Here is a 12,450-nt window from a genome sequence, read left to right as displayed (position 1 = left end):
ACAATTGATGTGTGTATGGATTGGGATAACAGTTGTATGGGCCCCTAATAAAATGTTTTAAAAAAAATTAATAAGCTAGGCTGGATGAACAATCTGGAAGAGAAAACAATGGGACCGACAGTTCCAGGGGACAGGAGAGAGGGGGAGTGGGGGGGAAAGGTAGTGGTGTTAAGAAACCCAGAGACAAAGGAACAACAAGTGATGCAAATTGGTGGTGAGGAAGTTGTAGGAGGCCTGGTAGGGCGTGATCAAGGTAATATAACCAAGAGGATTTACTGAAACCCAAATGACAACTGAGCATGATACTGGGACAAGAGGAAAGTCAAAGGAAATCGAGGAAAGAGCTAGGAGGCAAAGGGCATTTATAGAGGTCTAAATAAAGATATGAACATATGCAAATATATTTATATATGAGGATGGGAAATTAGATCTATGTGCATGTATTTATAGGTTTAGTATAAGGTGACCAGAAGTCCCAATTTTTGGCGTTTTAAAAAAGTCCCAATTTTTGGAAAGAATGCACGACAAGCTAGGGAATAGTCTATTTGGTCCATATAGACCAAATTTTTAATCAAGAACAACCCCCACCCCAGCCCCTGTCAATGGTGTCCCACTTTAAGTCTGGTCACCTTAGTTTAGTATTAAGGTAGCAGAAGGATATTGGGCCTCCGCTCAAGTACTCTCTCAATGCAAGAATACTTTGTTCTATTAAACTGGCATGCCATGATGCTGACCTTCCCGACACAACTGCTGAAGACAAAGCGGGTGAATAAGCAAATGTGGTGAAGAACACTGATGGTGCCCGGCTATCAAAAGATACAGCGTCTGGGGTCTTAAGCTTGAAGGTAAATAAGCGGCCATCTAGCTCAGAAGCAACAAAGCCCACATGGAAGAAGCACACCAGCCTGTGCGATCACGAGGTATCGAAGGGATCAGGTATCAGGCATCATCAGAACAAAAAAATCATATCACAGTGAACGAGGGGGGTAGTGAGGAGTGGAGACCCCAAGTCCATTTGTAGGCCACTGGACACCCCCTTGCAGAAGTCAGGGTGTGATGTGGCAACCATGAAACATACAACTTTCTCTAGTTCCTAAATGCTTCCTCCTACCCCATTATCATGATCCCAATTCTACCTTACAAATATGGCTAGACCAGAGTATGTACACTGGTACAGATAGGAACTGGATACGCAGGGAATCCAGGGTGGATGATCCCTTCAGGACCAGTGGTGTGAGTGGAGATACTGGGAGGGTCGAAGGAGGGTGGGTTGGAAAGGGGGAACTGATTACAAGGATGTACATGTGTCCTCCTCCCTGGAGGACAGACAACCGAAAAGTGGGTGAAGGGAGACATCGGACAGGGCAAGATATGACAAAATGATAATTTATAAATTATCAGGGGTTCATGAGGGAGGAGGGAGCAGGGAGGGAGGGGGAAAATGAGGAGCTGATGCCAGGGGCTTAGGTAGAGAACAAATGTTTTGAGAATGATGAGGGCAATGGATGTAAAAATGTGCTTTACACAACTGATGTGTGTATGGATTGTGATGAGTTGTAGGAGCTCCTAATAAAATGATTAAAAAACAAAAACAAAACAAAAAAAACTTTGTCACCAACGATCCTTGTGATAGCCGTAGCTCCTGGAGCAGGCACACCGGGCAGACTAGTCACGTGTTTGGTGAGGGACAAGGATGAAGGAGCTTCCCCACCACCCCAGACCTTCCCATTTTAAAACCCACTTATTTCAGAGGACTAAAGACTCTCTAACCGGAGACCACAGAAATCAGATGGCGCCAGGCTACCATTAGTGACGGCTCTGACCAAAGCCACAAAAGAAAGCTCTGCTTAAAATGGGTTAAAAAAAAGGTAGAAAAAAACTCAAAGATTTAAAAAATAAAAATAAAAGACCAACCTTATTGGATTGAAAGAACTAAAAGAACCTACAGGCTACCTTTCAGTCAACTAAATAATGGTCGTGAACAGTGTGCTCCATGTCCCTTAGATCAATAACTCCAGGAGACCACGAGGCAACATTGGTTCCAAATCAGAGAGCAGAGGACGGGAAGGGACAGGGACACGAGGCCATGAAAACCAGAGTGTGCACGCGCCCCAAAAAGTGATTAAAAGAAAGAAAACCAGGTCGGAAATAGAGAAAGTGCTGACACACGTATGTGTGAGTATGTGTGTGTATACTCTTGATTGGACAACTAACAGTCCTACTGGGTAATCTTTTTACAGTTTAACAATATATTACGAACATCTTTCCATGTAACCAAATACTTACAGATCTATCTACCTACCCTGTCCTTCCTAATGGCTGTCTTTTATTCCTTGGTGTAAATGTACCATAATTTAACTAATACCTCAAAAAGATGCTTCTGGGTAGTTTCCAATTGTTCCCTATAATATATCGATAGTCAGCTACTTCCTTGTACACACATTTCTATCCACACACTTAAGAGTAAAATTCCTGAAAGTGTCGGTAACTCAGCCGGACCTCTAAAAATGGCAGCTATGATTATTACTATGTTGCTGGCAATCTGAGCAGCTTGGGGTAACTTGACAAACAGAAGTGCTCAGTCTAATGCCCCAGGGCCAGTCATTAAATGACCACAGTTCCAATGAATAAGGAACGAAAATACACTGGAACTAAGAGTCCCAACTCTGATCCAGGAACCACCCACCTCGTCAGCACTTCCTGCTATTCACCTGTGACCCCGCAGCAGGTGATGCTGCAACCCCACAGAGGAGGAAAACCACCATGATGACACGGGTCATGATGCCTTTCCTGGGGGAGTTAATCTCACTCGATAAACACCACCTTATAATCAGACTTCCTTTCCTGACAACTTTTAAATCTTGTAGACAAATAATCATGTCTCTGGGAGAGATCACTGATGGCTATCAACACAGATGTTTCAGGTGGAGAAATTAAGACAAACGCATTTCGAAGGTGACAGGAAGGCAGGAGCGGCAGCTGAACCAGATGGCAAATACTATTTCTGAAAGACCAGAGTTTTCTTGCAGGCATGCACTAAGTTCAAAAAATCACCACTTTCGGGTCACCACTCCCTGCCAAAGATTTAAAAAATTGCACGCTTCAAATAACATCTGTGTGGCACACCTTTCAGCTTCCCGTCGAAGTCCGGGCTGGTGGCCACCTGGAGTCCTGGGTGTGGCAGCAGGAAGCAGTTGACACTGGAGAAGCAGGAGTGGATGTGATTCCGCACATTCTGAATTTCTTCGTGTTGATGCTCCTTCACCTGCCGAGGAAGAGCCACAACTTACCTGTGGCCATTTCTGTTTCCCCACCAGGAGCCGTGAGACAAGGAAAAGACCCCTCAGTGGCCCCGGTCTCGTCTGGTGAAAACTCTGAACTAGGGCGCAGTAGATGATACGCACAACAGATCCACTGCGGCGCGGCTCCTTGAGCAAACAGGTACTAGAGGACTTTGTGAAAGTGGAATATTGCACAATACGTGGGGAGAACAGGGAGGCCTGTGGGAGGGAAGGAGGGTCTGACCAGTTAGCTACACTGACAAAGGGCTCTTGTGTTGGATGTTCTGGAGCAGGCTGGGCCTGTTTCTATCCTTCCCAAAACAAATAAGAACTCTTGAGTTCAGATTAACAGAACTAAACTTACGGATGCGGCACTCCAAAGGCACACACAGAACCTGGCAGAAAAGTGTGAAATGGCAGTGACAGGCCCAGAATCCTCTTCTACAATCCCTGTGCATACAGTGTATGCCAAGGTGCTTGTGTGTGTGTTGAACTTGGCCATGAAGAAAGAGTTTATGTGCCACGCTTCCATGAAGTGCCTGTTACTACAATGCTCCATAATCTGCTCTAAGGGCAATCGCTGAAGGCAGAGAAGAAAGACAGAGGCTGCCTGCCTTGGGGTGATTCCTCGGGGGCTTCCTTCCCTCCGTACCTGGAGACGCTTATCCAAAAATGCCATTCCCCCCTGCAGTCCGTAATTGTACTCGTAAGGGAAACTCCAGTCTCGAACCAAAAACATAAGTGTCTGTAAGAAGAGGAGAAGAGCACACGTGTGATAACTGCATACGACAAGGTGCATTTGCAAGATACGGAATGCTTGCAGGGCTTATTGTCATCGAGCCCCGGCTTCTACTGTCAAAGGGAGCATGGGACTGCGCCGAAGGATTTCTCCGCTCTGCTACATCATGGAAACCCACAAGAGGACACATGTTAGCCACGGGTGAGGTCAACATAGGTGCCTCTTCGATTCAGGTCGCTCAGGTCAATGAGGGCAGAAGGAAGAGGTCGGAGGGGAAACGGCAAGGGGAAACCGGCTAAAGAGTAAGAGAACGGATGAGGTCATCCGCAAGAGAGGGAAACGGAATGAAGCTCAAACACTCAAAGCACCTCTCCTATCTCATCTCCCTGCAGTGACTGTGCATTCTCCTCCCAAAAAACAACGAGCCCAGGCTGGGGGCCGCAAACTCGGGTAAAGGGTCGAGTAAGCACTTATGCTTGCAAGCCATGCGCGCTGACCCAGCTCCTCAGGAACCTCAGCTGGAGCAGGAAGGCAACAGGGAGCAAGGCTCTGCTCCAGTGAACCCGAGGGGCAGACCCTGACACTCCCGCGTCTCCTGTCATTTACATATTGGAGTTTCTTTTAAAAAAAAACAGGAGCACCTTTTCCAGCTCGTACATCTCGTAAAAACAGGGTGGGGGTGGGGGTGGGGGGTCAGCTTTGGCCTGTGGGCTGATCTCTGAATTGAAGAAGGTCAGGATTATTTTCCGAATCAACTTCCTACCTGGAAAGGCTTCTGAGAAATTTCATCCATTGCCAAGCGACCATATTCCGTGAAGAGCTTTAAAAAAAAAAAAAAAGCATCATGGTTTTTAAGACAGAGCAGCTTAAAATATTCCTATGATGTATTCTTCAGCAAAGCGTTCATTTATAAACTAGCTCCAATTTACACTGAGACTCAAAATTCTGCAGTTGCCACGAGTTCACAGGAGTCAGGTGTCTTAAAATAGCCTTGCTTATTGCTGTCTATCATACCCCCCATCCCAACCCCAATCATCAGCAAACCAGAATCCCATCCCTCAGTCCCCTGTGTGGCCTGGAATACTGCATTCGCCACCACGTCTCCCTACAACAGAAGGTTCCAGTACCTCAGCGGGGGTGGCTCTGCTGTCTATCACTAAACCCTGTTCCACCCGATCACGCCTCTGCTCAAAACCCTCCCATCTCACTCGGTGTGAAAGCCAGGCCTGACGGCGTGAAAGCGGCCCCACTTGCAGCTCCTTCAACATGGCTATCACAGGCTGCAGCAGCATCTTTGTGCTAGCTTCTACCTCTGCAGGTCATGCTCACCCGAATTTCTATAGGACCTCCCGTTAAGGTCTGATACTTCTCTGTGATGCCATCGCTGGCCACCTTTGTAAAATGACGACAGCTCGCCACACCTTTCAGCTGCCTACCCCTGCTCGCTCGCTCCCTCTGCCTTTTTCTCCCTGAAACTTAGCACAATCTCGCCACATCTTGACTTCGTTAGCAGCGTCTGCCTGGCTTTTAAAGGCCATGAGGGCGGGAATGGGTGTCTGTTCCATGCACTACGGTGGCTCCAGCAGCAAAGAGGGCTGGGAGGGCCCGTGCTGGTCATGCCATTCAGCACCTGAGTGGGCAGATTCGGAACACTTAGGGTCGTACACTGCTCTATTTTGTCCATGAAACCTCACTGAAATACAGCAACACAACACTGAAAGGTTGTATGTTCAGCAAGGACGAGGAATCACATGACAGCATGGAAGGGCTGTCCATAACCCTCCGTGAGGAAGATACAAAAAGCACCCTCCCCCGGGTTCTGACTTTTTCTGCTCCAAGAAATCTGGGCGAGGCAGAGGTCAGTAAGGAAGTGGCAGACTCTGGCAGCAGAAGCCGAGAGGCACCGGTTACATAGGAGGAGAGGTGGAGGAGGATTGACAACTAGAGACTGGTGAAGGCCTCTGGAGGGCGCTGTTGCTAGGTGTTGTCAAGGTGGCTGTGACTCCCAGTGACCCTATGGGTGTGCAGCAGAATGGAACCCCACCCAGTCCTGCGCCATGGTCACAACTGTTGCTGCACTGGAGCCCACCGGTGCAGCCAATGCGTCGTCGCGTTGAGGGTCTTCCTCGTTTGCTGCCCCTCGACTTTACCAACCTGGACATCCTTCTAGACCCACCTGGACATCCTTCTAGACCTGGACATCCGACTAGACCCACCCTCCTCTAGACATACAAGCCAAGGTCAGCTGAGGTCAGGAATCCACCCCTTACATTACCAGGAGGGGCACGATGTCAAAATCTGCCCACTGCACTGTGTGTGACTGATCCCTTGGCCCCTCGCCTGGTTTCAAGCCGCCTTGGTTAGAGTTTAAAGATAAAGGTCTACAGACACAGCTACTCTGGCAATGGCCAAAGAACGGTGCGATAACCGTGCCAGACCACCACTGCACAAGGCCCGCCCTCTCACCAAACCTCCCAGGCAGGTTTCAGGGGCCTCCTCTTACATATGAGGGCTTGAAAAAGTTCATGGGAAAAATTCAGGGGTATTGGACTTCCAGTGTTCCACAGCCTTTTTAACACCCTTGCAGGAATAGGAAATCACACCAGACAGTTGAGAAGTCTGTAACAATTGAGACATCAACTCAGGTCCCTCGGTTCCAAGTGTCATCTGCAATCCCAATTCCCTATTCCTCCAACTCGAGCACCTCCCAGACCTTCCCTGAACAGATCCTCAACCCCGCCTCCTGTACCCAGTTCTCTCCCCCCACCCCTTCCCTTCCTGTCTGCTCATCTGCATCTTGTTAGCCCTTGGTGGCGACTGCTACTCTGTCATGTCCGAGGTTCAGAGTCTACAAAGAATGAAGAAAAGGCCCAGACTAAGGTCTGTCTTAGGAGCTCTGGTGGTGTGGTAGCTACACATTGGGCAGCTGAGCGCAAGGTCTGAAGTTCAAAACCACCTGCCCCTCCGAGGGGAAAATAGGCGGCATTCTACTCCTGTAGAGTTAGTCTCTGGAACACACCGGGGCAGTTCTGCCCCACCCTACAGGGTCTCTGTGAGTCGGCATCGACTCAATGGCAGTCAGTTCGGTTTGGGGTTTGGGAAGACGTTCACCGTGAAAACATCTTCCACTGAGAATCAGAAGACCCATAAAGCTTCAGGGAGAAACCAACAAAACCGAACCCACCCAAAGGATCAGGGATCAGGTGGGGAGGACTCCAGCAGCCACCCAGGGAACTGTAAGTCCAGGAGCCACTGCCTTCCCATGCCCAAGAGCATCTCCATCCTAAGTCCTTAGAGGAAATCAAAACCTTTTCACACTCGCAAGATCTCCAAAAAGTGACCTCCTCTGCCCGAGTCCTCAGGAAGCTGCGGAGGACTGGGTGAAAGGAGAGACTGAGAAGAAATGTTTCCGGGGGCAGGACGGCAAGCTCAGGCTCTGCTATCTTCTACGGAGCAACAGCTTGCCAGCCTTGAGCCCAGGCACAGGCATATGAAGTCCGGATATTTGCTACCAAAACCCAACCCACGGCCTTCAAGACGTTTCTGACTCAGAGCAACCCTCCCTCGCCCTCACACAGGGTTCCCAAGACTTGAAAGCTTTATACGACGAGCAGTCTCATCTTTCTCCCACACTGAACTGCCAACTGTGCGATTAGCAGTCCATTAAAAGGTGGCCTGGGGGTGCAGCAGTTAAGCAGTCAGCTGCTAACCAAAAGGTCGACAGTTCAAACCCCCAGCCAATCCAGCTGCTTGAGTTCATAAAAATGGAGCATCTTGGAACACAGATGGAGGAGGTCTGCTCTGTCCCCTAAGGGGTACGATGAGTCAGAATCAACTTAATGGCAGTGGGTTTTTCGGGGTTTAGTAGCACTAAGTGCCAACGGTTAGAAACCACCTTCTTCTTTTAATGGAACATAACTATGAACTAATTCCAGACTGGCGGTGCTAGGTGCTGTCGAGTCAGCTCTGTGCAACAGATCGAAACACCGCCCATTCTGCAGCACCCATGCAATTGTTAGGATGACATCACTGTTACAATCACTGCGTCCGTCCATCTAATTGAGGGGCTCTTCCTCTTTTTTGCAGACTTTCTCATTTACCAAGCCCAATGTCCTTCTTCAGGGATGGGTCTCTCCTGGCCAAAATATGCGAGACAACATCTCACCATCCTCGCTTCTAAGCAGCATTCTAGCTGCCCTTCTGCTAGGGCAGATTGGTTGGCTCTTCTGGCAGTCCGTGGTACGGTCAGTATTCTTTGCCAACATCCTAAGGCAAATGCATCCATCTTTCCCCGGTCTTTCCTATTCCACTTGCAGCTTCTTTCAAGTGCACATAAAGTGAGTGGAAATCCCGTGGCTTGGGCCAGGCGCATGTTAGTCCCCAAAGAGACATCTTTGCTCTATGAGACTTTAAATAGCGCTTCTGCAGTAGAGGTGCCTCACTCACTAACAACGCCACATGCATTCTCGAATGCCAGCGGTAGAGGAGAGCGGAATTAGAGGTGCATGCCAGGAATTGCATCCAAGTGCAGAATACCCATGGGAGAGTTTGTTGGGAGAAACAGGGATGAATCGCGGCTGTGCTAAGAACAGAAGACGCTGATAATAACAGCCATCAGATTATGACTAGCCTCTATCAAGCACCAACTATGTGCCAGATACATAGCTCTATGTATTTCACAAATGATTGCTTTGATCTCACCCGGGTTACTGAAAAAGCTTCATAAGCCAGCTCACCAAGCGTCTTCTTGCTCCCTCCCCCACAATCTGCTCTGAGCACGGCCTGCAGGTCCTATCCACCCCTCCTCCTCACAAAGCCCAAGGCCCCTATGGTCCCAAGGGTCTAACAGGATCTGCAAGCACTGTCTGAGCTCCTCCGTCAGCCTCCTCCCCATCACACCCTCCAAACACTCCCCCCACAGAGTTGGGGGGGGTGGGGTGTCTCTTGCTGCTGCTTGAACTTGCTGAGCACACTGCCCCTCAGGGTCTTTATCCTTTCCCTCCTTCTATCACACTTTCTCCCCGAATATTTTTGCAGGGCTTACTCGTCTGGCTCAAATCAGTAAGGTGTTTGCTGACCACGCAAGCTTCAGGCCAACATCAGATAATACTGCATTACAGACTACTGGGATCAAACGCCTTCCTCCATTTCAATCTTTTATTAAAAATTACTTAGGAGCAAAAGAGAAAGACAAGCCAAAGACTCAGAGAAGAAATGAGTCTACAATAGTCTAGCACAACCACAACCTCAGATACCCTGAGACTAGAGCTAGAGGGTGCCTGGCTACCACCAACCATTCTCACTGGGGCCACAATAGAGGAATTCTGATAGGATGGGAGAAAAATGTAGAACATAGCTTTTTTTTTTAAAGACCAGACTTAATGGACCTGCTGGGACTAGAGGACTCCTTCAAACCTCCTGGGGTGTATTAGCTAAGTGACAGGTTGGTATGTAAAATAAAGACTATGATCCATGAACAGTAACCTTAGTTAACAAAGCATCATGAGACCAAACAGCCAATAGTCACTAATGCAGAGATGAAAGGGTTCTGGGGCAGTGGGACTAGATTACTGGGACAACCAGAACAGAAACAGTAACACCAATACTTAGTGAAAAATGTAATCAATGTCACTGAACACTTTGTTAAAAATTATTCATGAGGATCTAATTTGATAGGTTGTACAGAAAACACATTCAAGTTATTATTTTTTTAAAAGCCTACTAATCCTAAAATTGCCTTCAGTCACAACACTTTTCAATGACATAGGACAATGTTAAACACATGCTAGGGAAAAATACCTGTAGCTGCTGAAGATCATCTTCCTGAATGTTCTGGGACAAATTATAGATCTGGAAAACAGAAATCCGGCTTGGTGACTTGCTCTGGCTTATTTCAAGAAAATCTCAAAGAAGTTGAAAGTTTTCCACACTTAAAAGTTCACACAGAACAATATGAGACCCTGTCTAACCATAACAGTATTTGCATTTAGAAAACTATACAGGTAACACTGAGATCATAAAATCCCTCCTTTGTATTCTTAAATTCTTACCAAATCTACATTTCCTGCCAGTTGTAGTAATGCACCTTCACTTTCCACTTTTCAGGCTTCTCAAACTGTGGGCCGCGACCCCTTTGCGGCCCTTTCACAGAGGCCACCCAATTCATAACAGTAGCAAAATTAGTTATGAAGTAGCAATGAAAATAACTTTATGGTTGGGGTGTCACCCAACATGAGGAATTGTATGAAAGGGTCGCAGTACCAGGAAGGTTGAGAACTGCTGTCTTGGGGCATTTTGTATTGAACAAGAGCAAAAGTAGGGAAAGTGGTGCAGCTCTCTTGACGTTTGACGAGTTGAACTTGTACCTATTGAACACTTCTGGATCTCATCATAGGGGTCACACAGCACACAGTAAGTCAAAGACGGTTCTCCCCTTATTTGGCTTCCTCTGCAGAACGTTTACCCGTCAGGTGGCTTTACCTGCACAGAACTAGTCATGGTGCTGAGAGCAAAGATGGTGGCACAGTCTTTCACAGTGGACTGGCTGTCAAAGGCCCCCTGGGTATCCATCAGGATAACTGCAACCTGGAAAGAAATGCAAACAAAAGGTGTTTGAGAAAGAAGAGTACCTTTAACGTTCAAGTAAGCTGTACACCCCTGCTCAAAGGGAAAAGTCCAATTAGGTACTTCTGTGCTCCGCTCTAACCGCAGCCCTAATCGAGGAGTGGTTACATTAGGCTTCTTACTGCACGGTCCACAGTTCAAAAACACCAGCTACTCCATGGGAGAAAGATGAGGCTTTCTACTCTCGGAAGAGAGTTGCAGTCTCGGAAACCCACAAGGGCAGTTCTACGCTGTCCTGCAGGGTCAGTGTGAGTCAAAACTGACTCGAGGGCAGTGAATTTAGTTTGGCTTTGGCTTTCTGCTGTGACTAAAGAACTCTGCTGGAGAAGCCTCAGCTGACATGGTATGCTGCTATGACAGACACGTGCATGACACCATTTAAGGAAGGAAACATCCCCCACCACGCAAAACAGCTAAATGTGGATGTCAGTCAGCCTGCCAGTCAGCCAGGTTCATGGTTGTTGGTTTGTTTTGGTTTTTTTTTGGTTGGTTGGGAAAGGAAATTAAAACTACCCACTTAAACCATTTTATGATGAAGATATTGTTACATTCGATGAGCAACCAAGAATAATCATAGCTGGAATGTCTAGATATCACATGCCAAAGAATGACGCTGGGCCCTTTTCTCACACCACACACAAAAACTAACTCAGAGAACATCAAAGACCTAACTGTACTATGGCATAGTCACACGGTACGAGGTCAGGTGAGTCAGGTGCAGGGGGCAAGAGAGGCATGCTGTTTTTTGCCAAAAACTGAGGCACTGAGATGGCTGTGTGAGCAGGTGCATTGTCTTGATGGCAAAACCAGTCCCCCATCTGCCACAAATAAGGCCTTTTCTGTCACACACTGTTAAGCAATCTTTTCAGAGCATCTAAATAGAAAGAAAAAAAAAGGAAAAAGAAAGCTTGAATAAGTCTGACCTGGTGGAACGAACTTCAAATGCACTATTGCCTCACATCAAAAAAACAAATGAGCATCAGTTTTTGTAGGATACCCCCTCGTAGAAAAGGTTTATAAAGAATATATTTAATAAAGCTCTAAGACCTGAAATGCATAAAAATATTTTATAATAAAAGGGGGGAAATGCACAAATGATTTGAATGTCTACAAAGTACTTCTACAAATATACACATATAAAAAGACTTTTTAAAATGTTATACATAAAGAGATGTTCAAAATCATTAGTCATAAAAGAACAAAAGATCTATATGGGGAAAACTACAGAACACTATTACAAAAAAACAAGAGCAACCTCAACAAATGGAAGAATATCCCATGCTCGTGGATTGGAAGACTCAATATAGTCAAGATGTCAGCTCTGTGCAAGGCATTATATAAATTTAATGCGATCCTGATACAATTACCCTCATCTTCAAAGAAATGGAAAACTGATCACCAACTTCATATGGCGAGGGAAGAAGCCCAGAATTAGCAGAAAACTCCACAAGGAGGACACAGTGGGAGGGCTTGCTTTACCTAACTTTAGCATATACTATACAGCCACAGTTGTCAAAACCGCATGGTACTGGTACAATGACAGATACTCAGACCAATGGAAAAGAACTGAAAACCCAGAAATAAAATCATCAGCATACAGACAACTGATCTTTGATAAGGGCCCAAAAAATATCCAATGGGAAGCAGATGCCCTCTTTAACAAGTGGTCCATGGAATGCTGAAGGTGGACTTTGGGGCCAGGGGCGTGGTACCCCAACAGACTGGACTGGAAGACACTCCTGAAGGCCAACAAACAGTCCTTGAACTAACTACAAGCTTTTCTTTCTTCTTGTGTTTTGTTTTGTT

The 12,450-nt window shown here is 46.8% G+C and overlaps 1 protein-coding gene across 3 annotated transcripts in view; it reads right to left on the bottom strand.

The window, feature by feature from the left end:
- Positions 1-12,450, bottom strand: part of ATL3 (atlastin GTPase 3) — a 59,394-nt gene that overhangs the window by 18,206 nt on the left and 28,738 nt on the right. For all 3 annotated transcript variants that reach the window (XM_045297133.1, XM_045297132.1, XM_045297131.1), the window contains exons 4-8: positions 10,501-10,605; positions 9,820-9,870; positions 4,784-4,840; positions 3,934-4,026; positions 3,127-3,265 (exon numbers count right to left, since the gene is read on the bottom strand). In XM_045297133.1, coding sequence (XP_045153068.1) covers positions 3,127-3,265; positions 3,934-4,026; positions 4,784-4,840; positions 9,820-9,870; positions 10,501-10,605 — 445 coding nt within the window. The remainder of the gene's footprint in view (positions 1-3,126; positions 3,266-3,933; positions 4,027-4,783; positions 4,841-9,819; positions 9,871-10,500; positions 10,606-12,450) is intronic.

This window comes from Echinops telfairi, unplaced genomic scaffold (assembly GCF_000313985.2).
Source record: "Echinops telfairi isolate 266 unplaced genomic scaffold, ASM31398v2 ScPeMD7_7417;HRSCAF=8455, whole genome shotgun sequence".
Taxonomy (NCBI): domain Eukaryota; kingdom Metazoa; phylum Chordata; class Mammalia; order Afrosoricida; family Tenrecidae; genus Echinops; species Echinops telfairi.
This window is presented reverse-complemented; position numbering and strand designations above follow the sequence as displayed.